Here is a 22,214-nt window from a genome sequence, read left to right as displayed (position 1 = left end):
AAATACTAGGCCTCAAATTTATATTCAGCTAAATCTGTCGTTACGGACGCGGACATGGTCGTGGTGGTGTTAGTGGACCCTCTGGTGCTGGAAGAGGACGTGTCCGTTCTGCCACAGCCACACGTCCTAGTGTACCAACTACCTCAGGTCCCAGTAGCCGCCAGAATTTACAGCGATATTTGGTGGGGCCCAATGCTGTTCTAAGGATTGTAAGGCCTGAGCAGGTACAGGCATTAGTCAATTGGGTGGCCGACAGTGGATCCAGCACGTTCACATTATCTTCCACCCAGTCTTCTGCAGAAAGCGCACAGATGGCGCCTGAAAACCAAGCCCATCAGTCTGTCACATCACCCCCATGCATACCAGGGAAACTGTCTGAGCCTCAAGTTATGCAGCAGTCTCTTATGCTGTTTGAAGACTCCGCTGGCAGGGTTTCCCAAGGGCATCCACCTAGCCCTTCCCCAGCGGTGGAAGACATAGAATGCACTGACGCACAACCACTTATGTTTCCTGATGATGAGGACATGGGAATACCACCTCAGCACGTCTCTGATGATGACAAAACAGAGGTGCCAACTGCTGCATCTTTCTGCAGTGTGCAGACTGAACAGGAGGTCAGGGATCAAGACTGGGTGGAAGACGATGCAGGGGATGATGAGGTCCTAGATCCCACATGGAATGAAGGTAATGCCACTGACTTTCACAGTTCAGAGGAAGAGGCAGTGGTGAGACCGAGCCAACAGCGTAGCAAAAGAGGAAGCAGTGGGCAAAAGCAGAACACCCGCCGCCAAGAGACTCCGCCTGCTACTGACCGCCGCCATCTGGGACCGAGCACCCCAAAGGCAGCTTCAAGGAGTTCCCTGGCATGGCACTTCTTCAAACAATGTACTGACGACAAGACCCGAGTGGTTTGCACGCTGTGCCACCAGAGCCTGAAGCGAGGCATTAACGTTCTGAACCTTAGCACAACCTGCATGACCAGGCACCTGCATGCAAAGCATGAACTGCAGTGGAGTAAACACCTTACAAACAAGGAAGTCACTCAGGCTCCCCCTGCTACCTCTTCTGCTGCTGCCGCCTCGGCCTCGGCCTCTTCTGCTGCTGCCGCCTCGGCCTCTTCCTCGGCCTCTGGAGGAAAGTTGGTACCTGCCGCCCAGAAAACAGGGGATGTACAACCAACACCACCACCTCCGTCGCCAAGCATCTCAACCATGTCACACGGCAGCGTTCAGCTCTCCATTTAACAAACATTTGAGAGAAAGCGTAAATTCCCACCTAGCCACCATCGATCCCTGGCCCTGAATGCCAGCATTTCTAACTACTGGCCTATAAAATGCTGTCATTTAGGCTGGTGGACACAGACAGCTACAAACAGCTCATGTCGCTTGCTGTCCCACAGTATGTTGTTCCCAGCCTGCACTACTTCTGCAAGAGAGCCGTGCCTTCCCTGCACAACAAAGTATCCGATAAAATCAAGTGTGCACTGCGCAACGCCATCTGTGGCAAGGTTCACCTAACGACAGATACATGGACCAGTAAGCACGGCCAGGGACGCTATATCTCCCTAACTGCACACTGGGTAAATGTAGTGGCAGCTGGGCCCCAGGCGGAGAACTGTTTGGCGCACGTCCTTCCGCCGCCAAGGATCGCAGGGCAACATTCTTTGCCTCCTGTTGCCACCTCCTCCTACTCAGCTTCCTGCTCCTCTTCTTCCACCTGCTCATCCAGTCAGCCACACACCTTCACCACCAACTTCAGCACAGCCCGGGGTAAACGTCAGCAGGCCATTCTGAAACTCATATGTTTGGGGGACAGGCCCCACACCGCACAGGAGTTGTGGCGGGGTATAGAACAACAGACCGACGAGTTGTTGCTGCCGGTGAGCCTCAAGCCCGGCCTGGTGGTCTGCGATAATGGGCGAAATCTCGTTGCAGCTCTGGGACTAGCCGGTTTGACGCACATCCCTTGCCTGGCGCATGTGCTGAATTTGATGGTGCAGAAATTCATTCACAACTACCCCGACATGTCAGAACTGCTGCATAAAGTGCGGGCCGTCTATTCGCGCTTCCGGCGTTCACATCCTGCCGCTGCTCGCCTGTCTGCGCTACAGCATAACTTCGGCCTTCCCGCTCACCGCCTCATATGTGACGTGCCCACCAGGTGGAACTCCACCTTGCACATGCTGGACAGATTGTGCGAGCAGCAGCAGGCCATAGTGGAGTTTCAGCTGCAGCACGCACGGGTCAGTCGCACTGCGGAACAGCACCACTTCACCACCAATGACTGGGCCTCCATGCGAGACCTGTGTGAGGAGGATGAGGATGAAGCATGGTCACAGCGGGGTGGCACACAACGCAGCTCGTGCCCATCAATGGTGCGTGGCTGGGGGGAAATGCAGGACGATGACGATACGCCTCCCACAGAGGACAGCTTGTCCTTACCCCTGGGCAGCCTGGCACACATGAGCGACTACATGCTGCAGTGCCTGCGCAACGACAGCAGAGTTGCCCACATTTTAACGTGTGCGGACTACTGGGTTGCCACCCTGCTGGATCCACGGTACAAAGACAATGTGCCCACCTTACTTCCTGCACTGGATAGTGATAGGAAGATGCGCGAGTACAAGCGCACGTTGGTAGACGCGCTACTGAGAGCCTTCCCAAATGTCACAGGGGAACAAGTGGAAGCCCAAGGCCAAGGCAGAGGAGGAGCAAGAGGTCGCCAAGGCAGCTGTGTCACGGCCAGCTCCTCGGAGGGCAGGGTTAGCATGGCAGAGATGTGGAAAAGTTTTGTCAACACGCCACAGCTAACTGCACCACCACCTGATACGCAACGTGTTAGCAGGAGGCAACATTTCACTAACATGGTGGAACAGTACGTGTGCACACCCCTCCACGTACTGACTGATGGTTCGGCCCCATTCAACTTCTGGGTCTCTAAATTGTCCACGTGGCCAGAGCTAGCCTTTTATGCCTTGGAGGTGCTGGCCTGCCCGGCGGCCAGCGTTTTGTCTTAACGTGTATTCAACACGGCAGGGGGCGTCATTACAGACAAACGCAGCCGCCTGGCTACAGCCAATGTGGACAAGCTGACGTTCATAAATATGAACCAGGCATGGATCCCACAGGACCTGTCCATCCCTTGTGCAGATTAGACATTAACTACCTCCCCTTAACCATATATTATTGTACTCCAGGGCACTTCCTCTTTTTATTTTCATTTTACCATTATATTGCGAGGCAACCCAAAGTTGAATGAACCTCTCCTCTGTCTGGGTGCCGGGGCCTAAATATATGACAATGGACTGTTCCAATGTTGGGTGACCTGAAGCATGATTCTCTGCTATGACATGCAGACTGATTCTCTGCTGACATGAAGCCAGATCCTCTGTTACGGGATCTCTCTCCTCTGCCTGGGTGCCTGGGCCTAAATATATGACAATGGACTGTTACAGTGGTGGCTGACGTGAAGCCTGATTCTCTGCTTTGACATGCAGACTGATTCTCTGCTGACATGAAGCCAGATTCTCTGTTACGGGACCTCTCTCCTCTGCCTGGGTGCCTGGGCCTAAATATATGACAATGGACTGTTACAGTGGTGGCTGACGTGAAGCCTGATTCTCTGCTATGACATGCAGACTGATTCTCTGCTGACATGAAGCCAGATTCTCTGTTACGGGACCTCTCTCCTCTGCCTGGGTGCCTGGGCCTAAATATATGACAATGGACTGTTACTGTGGTGGCTGACGTGAAGCCTGATTCTCTGTTATGACATGCAGACTGATTCTCTGCTGACATGAAACCAGATTCTCCGTTACTGGACCTCTCTCCTCTGCCTGGGTGCCTGGGACTAAATATCTGACAATGGACTGTTACAGTGGTGGCTGACGTGAAGCCTGATTCTCTGCTATGACATGCAGACTGATTCTCTGATGACATGAAGCCAGATTCTCTGTTACGGGACCTCTCTCCTCTGCCTGGGTGCTGGGCCTAAATATATGCCAATGGACTGTTCCAGTGTTGGGTGACGTAAAGCCTGATTCTCTGCTATGACATTCAGACTAATTCTCTGCTGACATAAAGCCAGATTCTCTGTTACGGGACCTCTCTCCTCTGCCTGGGTGCTGGGCCTAAATATATGACAATGGACTGTTACAGTGGTGGCTGACGTGAAGCCTGATTCTCTGCTATGACATGCAGACTGATTCTCTGCTGATATGAAGCCAGATTCTCTGTTACGGGACCTCTCTCCTCTGCCTGGGTGCCTGGGACCAAGTATCTGACAATGGACTGTTACAGTGGTGGGTGACGCGATGCCAGATTCTCTGCTATGGGACCTCTCTGCAATTGATATTGGTTAATTATTATTTATTTTATTTTTATTTTTTATTCATTTCCCTATCCACATTTGTTTGCAGGGGATTTACCTACATGTTGCTGCCTTTTGCAGCCCTCTAGCTCTTTCCTGGGCTGTTTTACAGCCTTTTTAGTGCCGAAAAGTTCGGGTCCCCATTGACTTCAATGGGGTTCGGGTTCGGGACGAAGTTCGGGTCGGGTTCGGAACCCGAACATTTCCGGGAAGTTCGGCCGAACTTCTTGAACCCGAACATCCAGGTGTTCGCTCAACTCTAGTTAGTATATACAATGAGCATAGGTGTGCGCAGCCTATTGCATTAGGGTGTGCACCCTAAAGCACAAACACACGCGCGCGCGCGCGTGTGTATGATATATACATATATACACACACACACACACACGCAAATACACTAAGGGGTATCAGGGTACATTATTATACAGGGGTAATATAACTAAGGGGTATCAGGGTATATTATTATACAGGGGTAATATAACTAAGGGGTATCAGGGTATATTATTATACAGGGGTAATATAACTAAGGGGTATCAGGGTACATTATTATACAGGGGTAATATAACTAAGGGGTATCAGGGTATATTATTATACAGGGGTAATATAACTAAGGGGTATCAGGGTACATTATTATACAGGGGTAATATAACTAAGGGGTATCAGGGTACATTATTATACAGGGGTAATATAACTAAGGGGTATCAGGGTAAATTATACAGGAGTAATATAACTTATATTATATAAGTTATATTACCCCTTCATCATGATGCCTGAGATAGCCCTCCTCAGTTATATTACCCCTGTATAATAATGTACCCTGATACCCCTTAGTTTTACCCCCTGTATAAATTACCCTGATCCCTCAGTTATATTACCCCCTGTATAATGTCCCCGATAGCCCTCCTCAGTTATATTACCCCCTGTATAATTTACCTTGATCCCTCAGTTATATTACCCCCTGTAATTTACCCTGATACCTGTCAGTTATACGGTATCATATAACTGAGGGGTATCAGGGTACATTATACAGGGGTCTAAATGAGGAGGGGTAGCAAGCAGCAGGGAACATACAGGGCAGAGTTCCAGTGGCGTAGCGTGGGTTTTGCCAGCACCCAGAGCAATCCAAGTATTGCTCCCCCCAACCTGTGGACACGCCCCTTTTTACAAATAATGCAGTACATGTCACCTACAGTCCTATGTAACACCACAGATAACACAGTGATAGCTCTGAGTGCAGATAATGTAGGATATATTACCTGCAGTCCTATGTAACACCACAGATAATAGTGATAACTGAGTACAGATAATGTAGCAGATGTCACCTGCAGTCCTATGTAACACCACAGATAATAGTGATAACTGAGTACAGATAATGTAGCAGATGTCACCTGCAGTCCAATGTAACACCACAGATGACACAGTGGTAACTCTGAGTACAGATAATGTAGTAGATGGATGTGAGGCCCCAGAATTCAGAACACGTACAGTGTGACCTGAAGTCTGGGGCCAAGATGTGGCAGTGTGGGACAAATCCTAGAGCCACCCCCCCCCCCCCCCCCCAAACCGATATGTGGATGGACATTACATATAATGGTACACACTATACAGTAGAGTACAGCGGCACATACCTGTTACATCCAGTGACGTCTCCTGTGATGTAGACTTTCCTCAATGTTTTCATTCGGAGATAAGACCGCCATGATGCCTTCCTTCAGCCGCGTCTCTGCAGAGTTTCACAGATTTTTTTTTAGATTTCTCACTTTACTATCAATCCTCAGATAACAGACCTCCCCTCCCCCGTAGTGCCCATAAGTATAATGCCCTCTGTATAATTATAATATATACTGGCCCCTCTGTGTTATTATTCTTAATATTATAATGGCCCCCTCTGTATTAGGCTCCATTCACACATCCGCAGAATGTGTCCGCATCCATTCCGCAATTGTGCGGAACGGGTGCGGACCCATGCATTATCTATGGGGACGGAATGGATGTGGAAAGCACACAGTGTGCTCTTCGCATCCGCATTTCCGGAGCGGCCTGCCGAACTTCCGGTCCGTGGCTCTGGAAAAAAATAGAACATGTCCTATTCTTGTCCACAGCTGCGTACAAGAATAGGCTGTTCTATGGGGGTGCCTGCCGGGTGTATTGCGGATCCGCAAAACACTACGGACATGTGAATGGACCCTAATAGTAATAATTATGGCGCTCTTCAGCCCCTCCAGCATACAGTCTCATGTAAAATACAGTACTCCTTGCATTCAGCCCCTCCAACATACAGTCCCATGTAAAATACAAAACTCCCCCTGCCTTCAGCCCCTCCAGCATACAGTCCCATGTAAATAATATCACCCTTCCTCTCTTCGCAGCCTGCCTTCAGCCCTTCAGCATACAGTCCCATGTAAAATACATCACTCCCCGCCTTCCACCCCTCCAACGTACAGTCCCATGTAAAATACAAAACTCCCCCTGCCTTCAGCCCTTCCAGCATACAGTCTCCATGTAAAATAATATCAGCCCCTCCAGCATACAGTCTCATGTAAAATACATCACTCTCTCTGCCTTCAGCCCCTCCAGCATACAGTCCCCATGTAAATAATATCACTTCACCCCCCCCTCTCTTCAGACCACTCTAACATACAGTCTCCAGTACAAGGATTATTCCTCCTCCCTTCAGCCCCTGCAAAAAGCCCCCCCAAGTACACATAACAGTCAATCTTCTCCACACACTGACCTGTAGCGTTTGCTCCTCTCTCCAACGTGCTCTGTTGAATCTCCTCTTGCACATCTTGAGGCCCCGCCCCCTCTATGACGAGACTCTGCCTCTTCCTCCGGTCATCATACCTCCCTGGAGCAAATCTATTCTAGGGCTCTACGGTCTCATAGGCTTCAGAACAGCTGCCTGAAGCCTATGTGAAGCATGGGATCAGGAGTTGGCACTTGACAGATGGCAGGGCAGCACGGAGGTGATGATTAGGGTGTGCCCAGGCACACCCGGCACACCCCGTGCGCACGCCTATGACAATGAGAATGGTTGGAATGGGAGAAAATGAGTGTGTTTGTGGGTAAGTAACTGGCTCAGTGATAGAAAACAGAGGGTGGTTATTAATTATATACACTGTCATTAGTGGGGTCAGTATTGGGCCCTATTATCTTCAATATATTTATATTTATCAATTTTTGCAGATTGCACTAAACTGTGTAAAGTAATTAACACAGATGAGGACAGTATACTGCTACAGTTGGATCTGGATAGCTTAGGGGCTTGGGCAGAGAAGTGGCAGATGAGGTTTAACACTGGAAAATGTAAGGTTATGTACAAAGGTAGGAATAATGCCAGTCACCAGTACATACTAAATGGTAAAACACTGGGTAACACTGACATGGAAAAAAACATAGGAATTTTAGTGGACAGCAAACTAAGCTGCAGAATACAGCGTCAGGAAGCTGCTGCCAGGGCCAAGAATATAATGGGTTGCATCAAAAGGAGCATAGATGCCCATGATTATAACATAGTCCTGCCAGTTTAAAAATCACTTGTCAGACCACACATGTAGTACTGTGTACAATTATTGGCTCCTGTGAACAATACAGACATAGCAAAGCTGGATAGGGTTCAGAGGAAGGCAACTAAAGTACTAATTGGAATGGGTGGACTACCATAACCAGAAATATTATTAAAATTAGGGGTTTAGAAAAAAGATAACTGAGGAGAGATCTAAAAACCAATTATACATATATCGGGGGTCAGTACAGAGTTCTCTCCCATCACTTATTTATACCCAGGACTGTGATGAGGGGATATCCTCTGTGTTTTCCACACAAACATAGAAGAGTAGCAGTGAGACTATGGAATTGAATTCACTAAAATAGTTCAAGATAGGCCTGGATGTATTTCTGGAGTGTAATAATATTACAAGTTATAGTTACTATGGGTCATTGATCCAGGGAGTATTCTGACTGCCTGATTGGAGTCGGGAAGGAATTTTCTTCCCCTAAAATGAGGAAAATTGACTTGAACCACAGTTTTTTTCCTTCATCTAGATCAATACCTCACAGTAGTTCTAATGCATATTTTGGGTAGGTATATTACTGAAATTCACTGAAAAATTAAACCTACTTTAAAACATAACTTTTATATAGATACTATTTAATATAAATCCCATACAACAATACAATATATATATATATATATATATATATATATATTTGTGGCCACGGTCAGTAAGGTGACGGGAAGGGGCCCTAAAAGTGGCTGGTGTGTGCCTGGAGCCACGGGACGTGGGCCTGCCTAAAAGAGGGCCAAAAAGACACTGGGTAGGGGAAGTGCTGTTGTTTAATACACATTACAAAGCCAAGGAACGGAACACTTGACGGGTTTCAGATTGCGGATCCGGAATGTATCGGGAGAAACAGGCAGATCTCCACCTACCCATGCGACGTATGACGTGCGGAGGCGTCCCGTGCTTGTAAGCTGCCAAGGCGGCTCCGATGCGGAAGGAATGTCCAGATATTGTTTTGGGGTCCACCCCCAACCCTGCGACCAGGGATCTGATGTGTGAGATGAACTGTAGCGTGGATAGGGGTTTCCCTTGGAATGGAAGCAAAGGAGATTCAGGATCTGGAGATGGCGTGGAGTTTAGGAGACGTCGGAGCACCAGAACCGGACACCAGGCGTCTTTGGACTCAAAGAAGCGAATCTGTATGGGAGGACCGGTTTGGGATGTCTTGTTGGAAGGAAGGCTTAACACCAGGTGATCCTGGCTCCAGGATAGTTGCTTCTTCTTCAGGAAGGTCGCCCTTTGGGAAGAAACGGAGAATTCTCCTGGGCGTAGGAAGCCGTAGAAGCTTAAATACATTGCGGCTAAAGGAAGGGCCAAAAGGGTTACCATCTAGGGTTGCTGACAGCTGCCTGAATAGTTCGCTGGAGACCGGCCGTCGGGAAGGAGTTGAGTCTTTACTGCTTTTCTCAATGCCCCTGGGGGTGGCTTTGACGACTTGAGATGTGAACGCCGAGCGATGCTCTGGATTCTGCAGAACTAAGAAATGTTGCGCCCCGGCTAGGTACAAGCGGATGGTGTTGGGCGCCAGCTTGAGGTTGACATGGCAATGGGCCATGAAAGCTATGATGTAGGATATGAAGGCTGTATCTTGTTGGGGATGGTCCCTGGTAAATTTTAGAAAGAGGTTCCAACCAGTGCTGTAATTGTGGGCCGTGTTGATGGAGAGGGATCGGTGCATGAGGTCCTTGGCGGTTGCCAGCAGTGACCTTAATCCAACATTAGGTTGCTGAAGCCGGGAATCCGGGCCCCGGTCTGGTCCGCTTCTGGACATACCTGAAAAAACGTGTGAAAGTTGAATCGGGATAAAGCATCGGCTGCCGTGTTGCTGACACCTGGAATATGGGAACATGAAAAATGGAAGTTATTAATCATGGACAGCCAGACCAGTTTGCGCAGAAGGGACATGATTTTGGCAGACTTGGCTCAGCCTTTGGTGATGATGTCCACCGAGTCTTGACTGTCCGAAATGAACATGACACTGGAATTAGCCCAGAGGTGACCCCAGACCGTGGCAGCTGCCACGATGGGATAAAATTCCAGGAATGGAGAAGAACTGAGGGCCTGAGGGTCAGAACTGACCTGAGGCGGCCATGGACCAGCTAACCAGTGGGACCTGAAGATGGCAGCGAACCCCCGGGAAGCCGTAGCATCAGAAAACACCCTGGCAGAGGACTGGGTCCAGGATGGGACGAACAGGCTAACCCCGTTCCAGGCTGAAAGAAAGTTGTCCCACATGTGTAAGTCCGCCATGGCTGCCCTGTCCAGGTGGACAATGCTGTTGGGTTCTGGGGCTGCAGGGAGGAGCGAGAGCAGACGTGAAATAAAGGCCCTGCCCTGGGGCATCACCCTTAAGGCGAAATTTAATCTACCCAGAATGGACTGTAGCTCGACCTTGGTCACCTGGGAAGAGGTGATGGCTCCTGCAACGACTTCTCGGATTTGGGACAACTTTGCTTCCGGAAGCCTGGCTTCCATTCTGTCGGAATCCAGGACAATACCCAGGAAGGTGATGGAGGTGGCCGGCCCAGAGGTCTTGCCCTGCGATATTGGAATGTGTAGGGAGGAAAAGAGCTCCAGGAGGGAGTGAAGCCCAGATGGGTGGCATAGTGGAGGTTCTATGAGGAGAAAGTCGTCCAGGTAGTGGATGACCGCTGGGGCGCTGCCGTGTTGGATCAGAATCCAGTGTAGAGCCTGCGCCAGTTGGTCGAACGACCACGGGCTGCTTTTAGAGCCGAACGTCAACCGGTTGGCAAAATAGAACCTGCTCTCCCATTGTATGCCATAGAATTGCCATAGATGTGGGGCGATTGGCAGCAGTTTGAATGCGTCTGCTATGTCAGTTTTAGACAACCAGGCGCCTTTCCCAGCCCTAAGGATGAGAGCAATGGCTTCGTCTATGGACGCATATCTCATGGCAAACTCTTCAGAAGGAATTAAGGAATTGATGCTGGGGATGACGGAATCATGAGGGGCTGAGAGATCGTAGATCAAGCGTTTTTTATTTGAATCCTTTTTTGAAACCACTCCTATGGGGCTGATCCGCCAGCGAGAAAATGGAATCAGGTTGAAAGGGCCCAGGAGGAACCCTTTCTCAACCTCAGAGTTCAGGAGCTCCTGAACAGCGGCAGGATCCGACCTGGCTGACTGAAGATTGTCGCACCCCCAGTTGGAGTGGGGGAGTGCCACCATCCCAGTGTCGAAGCCGAAGCAGAGGCCGGAAATCAGGGAGTCCACAAATCCCAGAACTGGATGTTCCCGTAACAGGAGGGCCAGGAGATCAATGTTACAATCGGCTAGTCATAGATGCTTGGACGACCTCTTTGGACACGTAGACCTAGGGTGAGCCCTGAAGCAGATGGTGCAGATATGCAGGGCCCTGCAGCCACTGAAGAGACAAGAGCCGAAGTTAAAGTTATTACAGACTTGGCTGTTGCCAAGATAGACGATGGGTCTGCCTAACTTGGAGGAGGGGCTGCGGGAGACCCTGGAGGGGCCTGGAGTGACCCTGTCTGGTTGAGCCGTGGCCGCTTGAAGACACCACTCTGTGGAATGGAAAATCGACTGACAAGTCGAACAGGAGGGAGCCCGGAGACCGGCGAAATGCCGGCAGAACAACTCCATATCCAGAGTAGCCCAGTTAACGGAGAACTGGAACTGGGTCAGCGCGGAGGCGGCCTTGGCTGAAAAGGAGCGGTGGTAATCATAGAAGGCCGTACCGCCGTACTTGTGCCCAAGATCAGTAACCCTGTATAGATACGTGTCCAGCTCCTCCCGGCGAGCTGGGTAGGCGGAGCAGATCACGTCTCTATACAGGCTAAAGGCCAAAACGAACTCTGGGACGGAGAGCTTGCGGTTGAGACGAGCATCTTTGGCCCGAAGGACCACCGAGATTTCCCCGCAGTCGAATGTCTTGTTGTCGGTGGCATCATGGGACGCTATCAGAATGGAAGCGAGATTCACGTCCTTTCCTGCCAAGATGTCTTTCCTGATGTTGTCTGGCACGAAGTGTAGTGGCGCCACCACGGGAGCTGCCGGAGTTGTACCTGGAGCCGGTAGCTGATACAGAGGGGGGTCGGTGAGTGGGACCACCGCCTGGGATGACGACGGTGTTCTAGACTCCAAGTCAACCACCCTGGTCCTGATGTCGGCAACGGACGAGGCGAGAGAATCCATGGAGGCCTGTAACTGCACCAGGGACTGCTGGATGGATGGGGGTGGATCTTCTCCTTCCGGGGGACCGGGTTCCGTCATCAACAGCCTGTATAACTCGGCCTTCCTAGCTGACGCTGGGTGCCTGATGCCCCTTCTGCTTAACTCCGCGATGAGCCTTGGTACGATCCATCTTCTGAGGGATTCTGGGCTGCCTTGGCCAGAGACCGAAGTACCCGGGAGGGACAATGCGTCGTCGACGTCCGATACTTGCGACATGGCTCCGAGGACTTGAAGAGATCTTACGCAAGACCTGGAATTAAAGACAAAATATGGCAGCTGGAGAGGTCACGAGGACAGTGTTCCGTATTTACTGAGGCCGTGAGTAATCGTATTTGAGAACGTACCTGAGAGCGCAAATTCAATACCCTTGCCTTGCCACCTGAGGATTGACGGAAACGACCCGACTGGCCCTGAGGACTGGAAAAGTTAGGAGCGACATGAGTGAGTTGCGGAGCGGGATCTAAAAACCAATGGTGATGCGGATGGACACACCACTGTGCTGGCTGACAAAGGAAACAGGGTGACGTGGATGAGTGGAAACAAGGAACAGAGGGGTATCTGGAGAGCCAGAAGGAGGAGTCGTAGACTGCGGTGAGAAGGAGGCCTGGACGTTCCAGGGCGAGTGGTGAGGAGTGACCTGAACGGTTCAGATTGGGGATGTGAGTAGAGTTACCTGAACGCTTCAGGCTTAAGGAGGACAGGGAAGACACCTGACGTACAGGCTAACAATAGCAATAATGGCTGAAGGCTGCGAGCTAAAAGAGAACAGGGACAAGACCTGAAAGTTTCAGGCAAAGGTAGACAGGGAAGATTCCTGAACGCTTCAGGACAAGATGGACAGAGAAGACACCTGAACGCTTCAGGCTAAGATGGACAGAGAAGACCCTGAACGCTTCAGGCTAAGATGGACAGAGAAGATACCTGAACGCTTCAGGCTAAGACGTACAGAGAAGACACCTGAACGCTTCAGGCTAAGCTGGACAGAAACATCACCTGAACGCCTCAGGCGAGGTAGTACGGAATGCTGGCGAGAGGAACTGCAGGGTAAAATACCTACCTGAAAACCCACAAGCCTAAGAATTCCCTCGGGTGGCCGGCAGGGACCTTCAGCAGAGCATAAACCTGACGGCAGGAGGTCGAGACGCGATACGGCAGGGACCACGAACGCTACGGAAACCTGAGAGGCGCGCTTACCGGAAGTGACGAAAGTCACCGGAAGTGCGTGTAGCCGAGCGTGGTGAAGTGGACCAGCCGTGGGGGTTTAAGAAGGGAGACCTGGCCCCGCCCACAAATACAGGCTGCATGCAGCCTTAACTACATATATTTATTTAAGTAACTGCAATTAGATATCTAGCACGAAACATACGGTAAATAGGGTATGCAGTACCTAGGACAAATATATCACACTAAATCAAGTATGACCACTCACGGTTTACCGGTATGTGAAACTCAGCGGTTCAGTGTTGGATCCTGAATCCGGATTCCAAGGTTCCTGGTCATCAGGTTCAAATTGTGGACAAAATCTTCCCACTGCCGGTGTTCCAATGGTTCGCTTTCTTGGCGCTTTTTGAAAAGCTGCAAAGCAGCCAATCAACAAGCGTCATACTACTTGCCCCAAGAGGCCGTCTAAGCCATGCCTTCTATTGGCATGGCTGTGATTGGCCAGTGCAGCATGTGACCCAGCCTCTATTTAAGCTGGAGTCACATAGCGCCGCCCGTCACTCTGCTCTGATCAGCATAGGGAGAGGTTGCAGCTGCGACTGTTAGGGCGAGATTAGGCAGTGATTAACTCCTCCAAAAGACTTCATTCAGAGATCGATCTGCAGCTGTGGATGATTGAACTGCTGCTATTGAATTGCTCACTGTTTTTAGGCTGCCCAGAGCGTTTTTCAGTCACTTTTTTCTGGGGTGATCGGCGGCCATTTTGTGTCTTGTGGTGCGCCAGCACAAGCTGCCACCAAGTGCATTTAACCCTCAATGGTGTGGTTGTTTTTTGGCTAAATCCTACATCAGGGTCAAGCTGTCACACCAAGTGCATTTAACCATCAATAGTCTGGTTATTTTTTGGCCATATACTACATCAGGGGCAAGCTGAGCCTGTCACCAAGTGCATTTAACCCTCAATAGTGTGGTTGGTCAAGCGGTCACACCAAGTGCATTTAACCATCAATAGTGTGGTTATTTTTTGGCCATATCCTAGTCTAATTCTGTCAGTAAACGTATACCTGTCACCCAGCGCCTAAATAATAGGCCTCAAATTTATATCCAGCTAAATCTGTCTTTACTGCTGTGGCTGGTCAAGTTATTTAGTGTCCGTCAAACCACAGTTTTTGTTCTGGGTTGAAATACAATTCCCAATTTAGCAATTTCCTAATTTAGTTGTTTCTGCTGTATCAGAGCTATTTTAAATCTATCCCTAAAAGGGTATATAAGATTCAAGGTGCACATAGGGTCATTCTGAATAACTTCACACACACGCTACTGTGCATTTCCAAGTCTAATTCTGTCAGTAAACCTATACCTGTCACCCAGCGCCTAAATAATAGGCCTCAAATTGATATCCAGCTAAATCTGTCGTTACTGCTGTGCCTGTATTAGTGTAATACGGTACCTAAATAGATAGCCAGATAGTGTTAGGTGTCTGTAAAAAAAAAAAAAAGGCCTGAATTTGAATTCAATACATTGGGCCAAATAATATTTTTCTTATTGCGGTGAACGGTAACAATGAGGAAAACATCTAGTAAGGGACGCGGACATGGTCGCGGTGGTGTTAGTGGACCCTCTGGTGCTGGGAGAGGACGTGGCCGTTCTGCCACAGCCACACGTCCTAGTGTACCAACTACCTCAGGTCCCAGTAGCCGCCAGAATTTACAGCGATATTTGGTGGGGCCCAATGCCGTTCTAAGGATTGTAAGGCCTGAGCAGGTACAGGCATTAGTCAATTGGGTGGCCGACAGTGGATCCAGCACGTTCACATTATCTTCCACCCAGTCTTCTGCAGAAAGCGCACAGATAGCGCCTGAAAACCAAGCCCATCAGTCTGTCACATCACCCCCATGCATACCAGGGAAACTGTCTGAGCCTCAAGTTATGCAGCAGTCTCTTATGCTGTTTGAAGACTCCGCTGGCAGGGTTTCCCAAGGGCATCCACCTAGCCCTTCCCCAGCGGTGAAAGACATAGAATGCACTGACGCACAACCACTTATGTTTCCTGATGATGAGGACATGGGAATACCACCTCAGCACGTCTCTGATGATGACAAAACACAGGTGCCAACTGCTGCATCTTTCTGCAGTGTGCAGACTGAACAGGAGGTCAGGGATCAAGACTGGGTGGAAGACGATGCCGGGGATGATGAGGTCCTAGATCCCACATGGAATGAAGGTCGTGCCACTGACTTTCACAGTTCAGAGGAAGAGGCAGTGGTGAGACCGAGCCAACAGCGTAGCAAAAGAGGAAGCAGTGGGCAAAAGCAGAACACCCGCCGCCAAGAGACTCCGCCTGCTACTGACCGCCGCCATCTGGGACCGAGCACCCCAAAGGCAGCTTCAAGGAGTTCCCTGGCATGGCACTTCTTCAAACTATGTACTGACGACAAGACCCGAGTGGTTTGCACGCTGCACCATTAGAGCTTGAAGCGAGGCATTAACGTTCTGAACCTTAGTACAACCTGCATGACCAGGCACCTGCATGCAAAGCATGAACTGCAGTGGAGTAAAAACCTTAAAAACAAGGAAGTCACTCAGGCTCCCCCTGCTACCTCTTCTGCTGCTGCCGCCTCGGCCTCTTCCTCTGCCTCTGGAGGAACGTTGGCACCTGCCGCCCAGCAAACAGGGGATGTACCACCAACACCACCACCTCCGTCACCAAGCATCTCAACCATGTCACACGGCAGCGTTCAGCTCTCCATCTCACAAACATTTGAGAGAAAGCGTAAATTCCCACCTAGCCACCCTCGATCCCTGGCCCTGAATGCCAGCATTTCTAAACTACTGGCCTATGAAATGCTGTCATTTAGGCTGGTGGACATAGACAGCTTCAAACAGCTCATGTCGCTTGCTGTCCCACAGTATGTTGTTCCTAGCCGGCACTACTTCTCCAAGAGAGCCGTGCCTTCCCTGCACAACCAAGTATCCGATAAAATCAAGTGTGCACTGCGCAACGCCATCTGTAGCAAGGTCCACCTAACCACAGATACGTGGACCAGTAAGCACGGCCATGGACGCTATATCTCCCTAACTGCACACTGGGTAAATGTAGTGGCAGCTGGGCCCCAGGCGGAGAGCTGTTTGGCGCACGTCCTTCCACCGCCAAGGATCGCAGGGCAAGATTCTTTGCCTCCTGTTACCACCTCCTCCTACTCAGCTTCTTCCTCCTCTTCTTCCACCTGCTCATCCAGTCAGCCACACACCTTCACCACCAACTTCAGCACAGCCCGGGGTAAACGTCAGCAGGCCATTCTGAAACTCATATGTTTGGGGGACAGGCCCCACACCGCACAGGAGTTGTGGCGGGGTATAGAACAACAGACCGACGAGTGGTTGCTGCCGGTGAGCCTCAAGCCCGGCCTGGTGGTCTGCGATAATGGGCGAAATCTCGTTGTAGCTCTGGGACTAGCCGGTTTGACGCACATCCCTTGCTTGGCGCATGTGCTGAATTTGGTGGTGCAGAAGTTCATTCACAACTACCCCGACATGTCAGAGCTGCTGCATAAAGTGCGGGCCGTCTGTTCGCGCTTCCGGCGTTCACATCCTGCCGCTGCTCGCCTGTCTGCGCTACAGCGTAACTTCGGCTTTCCCGCTCACCGCCTCATATGCAATGTGCCCACCAGGTGGAACTCCACCTTGCACATGCTGGACAGACTGTGCGAGCAGCAGCAGGCCATAGTGGAGTTTCAGCTGCAGCACGCACGGGTCAGTCGCACTACGGAACAGCACCACTTCACCACCAATGACTGGGCCTCCATGCGAGACCTGTGTGTTCTGTTGCGCTGTTTCGAGTACTCCACCAACATGGCCAGTGGCGATGACGCCGTTATCAGCGTTACAATACCACTTCTATGTCTCCTTGAGAAAACACTTAGGGCTATGATGGAAGAGGAGGTGGCCCAGGAGGAGGAGGAGGAGGAAGAGGGGTCATTTTTAGCACTTTCAGGCCAGTCTCTTCGAAGTGACTCTGAGGGAGGTTTTTTGCAACAGCAGAGGCAAGGTACAAATGTGGCCAGCCAGGGCCCACTACTGGAGGATGAGGAGGACGAGGATGAGGAGGAGGTGGAGGAGGATGAGGATGAAGCATGGTCACAGCGGGGTGGCACCCAACGCAGCTCGGGCACATCACTGGTGCGTGGCTGTGGGGAAAGGCAGGACGATGACGATACGCCTCCCACAGAGGACAGCTTGTCCTTACCCCTGGGCAGCCTGGCACACATGCGCGACTACATGCTGCAGTGCCTGCGCAACGACAGCAGAGTTGCCCACATTTTAACGTGTGCGGACTACTGGGTTGCCACCCTGCTGGATCCACGGTACAAAGACAATGTGCCCACCTTACTTCCTGCACTGGAGCGTGATAGGAAGATGCGCGAGTACAAGCGCACGTTGGTAGACACGCTACTGAGAGCATTCCCAAATGTCACAGGGGAAGAAGTGGAAGGCCAAGGCAGAGGAGGAGCAAGAGGTCGCTAAGGCAGCTGTGTCATGGCCAGCTCCTCTGAGGGCAGGGTTAGCATGGCAGAGATGTGGAAAAGTTTTGTCAACACGCCACAGCTAACTGCACCACCACCTGATACGCAATGTGTTAGCAGGAGGCAACATTTCACTAACATGGTGGAACAGTACGTGTGCACACCCCTCCACGTACTGACTGATGGTTCGGCCCCATTCAACTTCTGGGTCTCTAAATTGTCCACGTGGCCAGAGCTAGCCTTTTATGCCTTGGAGGTGCTGGCCTGCCCGGCGGCCAGCGTTTTGTCTGAACGTGTATTTAGCACGGCAGGGGGCGTCATTACAGACAAACGCAGCCGCCTGTCTACAGCCAATGTGGACAAGCTGACGTTCATAAAAATGAACCAGGCATGGATCCCACAGGACCTGTCCATCCCTTGTGCAGATTAGACATTAACTACCTCCCCTTAACCATATATTATTGTACTCCAGGGAACTTCCTCATTCAATCCTATTTTTATTTTCATTTTACCATTATATTGCGAGGCTACCCAAAGTTGAATGAACCTCTCCTCTGTCTGGGTGCCGGGGCCTAAATATATGCCAATGGACTGTTCCAATGTTGGGTGACGTGAAGCCTGATTCTCTGCTATGACATGCAGACTAATACTCTGCTGACATGAAGACAGATTCTCTGTTACGGGACCTCTCTCCTCTGCCTGGGTGCTGGGCCTAAATATATGACAATGGACTGTTACAATGGTGGCCGAGGTGAAGCCTGATTCTCTGCTATGACATGCAGACTAATTCTCTGCTGACATGAAGCCAGATTCTCTGTTACGGGACCTCTCTCCTCTGCCTGGGTGCCTGGGCCAAAATATATGCCAACGGACTGTTCCAATGTTGGCTGACGTGAAGCCTGATTCTCTGCTATGACATGCAGACTGATTCTCTGATGACATGAAGCCAGATTCTCTGTTACGGGACCTCTCTCCTCTGCCTGGGTGCCTGGGCCTAAATATATGCCAATGGACTGTTCCAATGTTGGCTGACGTGAAGCCTGATTCTCTGCTATGACATGCAGACTGATTCTCTGCTGATATGAAGCCAGATTCTCTGTTACGGGACCTCTCTCCTCTGCCTGGGTGCTGGGCCTAAATATATGACAATGGACTGTTACAGTGGTGGCTGACGTGAAGCCTGATTCTCTGCTATGACATGCAGACTGATTCTCTGCTGACATGAAGCCAGATTCTCTGTTACGGGACCTCTCTCCTCTGCCTGGGTGCTGGGCCTAAATATATGACAATGGACTGTTACAGTGGTGGCTGACGTGAAGCCTGATTCTCTGCTATGACATGCAGACTGATTCTCTGCTGATATGAAGCCAGATTCTCTGTTACGGGACCTCTCTCCTCTGCCTGGGTGCCTGGGCCTAAATATATGCCAATGGACTGTTGCAGTGGTGGCTGACGTGAAGCCTGATTCTCTGCTATGGGACCTCTCTCTAATTGATATTGGTTAATTAATTATTTTTTTTTTATTCATTTCCCTATCCACATTTGTTTGCAGGGGATTTACCTACATGTTGCTGCCTTTTGCAGCCTTCTAGCTCTTTCCTGGGCTGTTTTACAGCCTTTTTAGTGCCGAAAAGTTCGGGTCCCCATTGACTTCAATGGGGTTCGGGTTCGGGACGAAGTTCGGATCGGGTTCGGATCCCGAACCCGAACATTTCCGGGAAGTTCGGCCGAACTTCTCGAACCCGAACATCCAGGTGTCCGCTCAACTCTAGTTATATATGCTGCTGCTGCAATCATTCCACTGCCGCTGTCTGCCTACCTACAATCATGTTTCATACCATTTAGCCACTGCTGCTGTCTGCCTGCCAACATGGTTCGTACCATATGCCATGATTACCTACCCTTTCCACATCCACACTGTACTGCTGCTGCTCCCAATTAAAAAGGGACAATTTTTCTAGGCTTATTCAGAACAAGCTTTTGTTTCTTCTGACAGTTATCACTTGTGCGTTCATAAATATGGGCAGGCATTATTTTTGTCTGCTTGGTCTTCCGAAAAGTCACCTTTTTTCTCATAACACTGTATGTGTTTGAACACCACCATGCCCCGATAAGGGACAATGATGTGTTTTTAAAAACACTGTTTGTTAAAGGGGTTGTCTGGGTTCCGAGCTGAACCCGGACATACCTCCATTTCCCCCCCGGCAGCCTGCCTGACTTGAGCATCGGAGCAGTTCATGGGCAAAGGCATTTTTTGGAGACCTGATGATGTACTGGGGCTCTCCATGGGGCTGCTAGGAAGCCTGGTGACGTCACCGGCACTGATGGGTGGGATTTAGTGCTGCCCTAACCAGTAAAACGGCTAGGGCAGCACTAAGGTCCGCCCATCAGAGCCGGTGACGTCACCAAACACACTGCTGGGTGGAAGTTTCCGCCTTACAGTGTGTTATTAAAACAAAAGAGACCTTGCCCTGTGCGATTTAGCGCAGGGCAAGGGAGCGCATCGGAGCATGAGATGCTCTGGTGCTAGCCTCAGGGGGGCTGGCTGGGTGAAAAGAAGGGTATGTCCGGGTTCAGCTCTGAACCCGGACAACCCCTTTAACACCGTAAGCCATGCCGTTACCCATAGTTATGGATGTCAGTGTCACTCTGACCTTAATTGATATTTTTTGTCATTGTGTTCAAGAGTTTTGGGAGTGGGGAGAGAAAATGCTAAAATTTTTAGAAAAAAAAAAAAAAGAGACTAGATCTTTTCCTAAAAATCTAGGAGACTAGACAGTGTTATATACCAATTTTCAGGGCAATTTAAGCATCTTTGGTTTAGGTCAGAAACAACGTTTTTGAAAAATGTAGTGAATCTGAAATCAACTTAATTTGAAAAGTTTTGATCATCTCTAGTTTATATAATTATTTTTCATATGCTATCTGGATATTTTTTTCCCTTATTGTTACATTACCTCTTGTCTATATTTCTCCTTTATTTCATCCTTTATAGACTATTTAGTTGGACTGGATATAGTGAAACCTTGATGTCTGTTCAAGTTGTTAATGAGGCTTGAGATGCTGTGGTTATTTGGTCTGGTAGTTGGCACATAAAGTAAACAATGCCTCTAGATTTGCAATGCGATTTAATATTTGAAGAATGTAGTAGTTTGAAATCAAATAAACAATTACAGAAATCTGTACATTATTTTTTCAGTAAAAATGTGATTTCATTATATACAGACTCTACATGAAATGTCAATGAAACATAATTGATTGTTGAGAAACATGAACATTATGTTGTTACTGTCAGAATTATTATAAAGCAACATTGTATATGTGCTATTTTGTATTTAATATAGCCAGTCAGATAACATAAAAAGGATAATAAGCAAGAGAAAACATGTATAATTACCAAGTGAGAGCATAGAATACACAGACAGAAATTGAAACAAGTGTATTCAACCACAGTGAACCAATAGCAACTGCACTGCCGTCAAGATCGTCAAGTGGCTCTAGATAATTTTCATCTAAGTATTCAAACAAGGCTAACATAGAAGTGAATGTTTCTTCACAAGTAGGTTGAATCTGATCAGGTGGTAATTCAAATCCAAATTCACCATCATCTCTTAGTTCATAAGTATATGAAAATGTAACATTGTTGTCAGCTGCCCAGTCTCCTGAAGTTCCTGAAGTAGAATCTGAATGAAAGAAATAAAGATGGGACATTTAGAAGACAAAATGCATCAAAAGTTATACCATTGACTTATTGATCATATGCTATTTTATCCATCAGACACTTGGCCTGTAATATCTCTATTCATGTCTGTTGCTGTCCATCCTGTATGTGCAGCACTGAAAATATAACTCTTTTACATCCAGATGGTATTTTTGTATAGCAACTTTGCCTAGAATTGTAGGAATGGTTACTATTAGAATATATGGTGGACAAAAGGAGTATACGGTATACAGTGCCTTGAAAAAGTATTCATACCCCTTGAACTTTTCCACATTTCTTCACATTATGGCAGCAAACCTAAATGTATTTTATTGGATTTTATGTTATAGACCAACACAAAGTAGCAAGTATGTGTGAAGTGAAAAGAAAATGAAACATTATTTAAAAAATTTGAACAAAACCTTGGAAAGTGTGGCGTGCATTTGTTTTCAGCACCCTTGAGTCAATACTTTGTAGGACTACTTTTTACTGCAATTCAGCTGCAAGTCTTTTGGGGTATGTCTCTACCAGCATATCTAGAGGATGACATTTTTGCCTGTGGGCTATCTATCTATCTACCTACCTACCTATCTATCTATCTGACAGAGTCAAAGGTCACAGGACACTCTTATTTCGGGAACAAAAGGAAAAATTAAATATCTGAATACTCTAGTAAGTAATAGGAGA

At 49.0% G+C, this 22,214-nt stretch overlaps 1 protein-coding gene across 1 annotated transcript in view; it reads right to left on the bottom strand.

Moving 5' to 3' along the window:
* Window positions 1-12,831: 12,831 nt before the first annotated feature.
* The window catches only part of LOC122945408 (carboxypeptidase O-like), a 158,895-nt gene continuing 149,512 nt past the window's right edge, over window positions 12,832-22,214 (bottom strand). The window contains exons 11-12 of the mRNA XM_044304478.1: window positions 21,225-21,510; window positions 12,832-12,898 (exon numbers count right to left, since the gene is read on the bottom strand). Coding sequence (XP_044160413.1) covers window positions 12,832-12,898; window positions 21,225-21,510 — 353 coding nt within the window. The remainder of the gene's footprint in view (window positions 12,899-21,224; window positions 21,511-22,214) is intronic.

The sequence above is a fragment of the Bufo gargarizans genome, chromosome 8 (genome assembly GCF_014858855.1).
Source record: "Bufo gargarizans isolate SCDJY-AF-19 chromosome 8, ASM1485885v1, whole genome shotgun sequence".
Classification (NCBI taxonomy): domain Eukaryota; kingdom Metazoa; phylum Chordata; class Amphibia; order Anura; family Bufonidae; genus Bufo; species Bufo gargarizans.
Note: the sequence above shows the minus strand (reverse complement) of the source record. Positions and strands in the feature narration are given on the sequence as shown.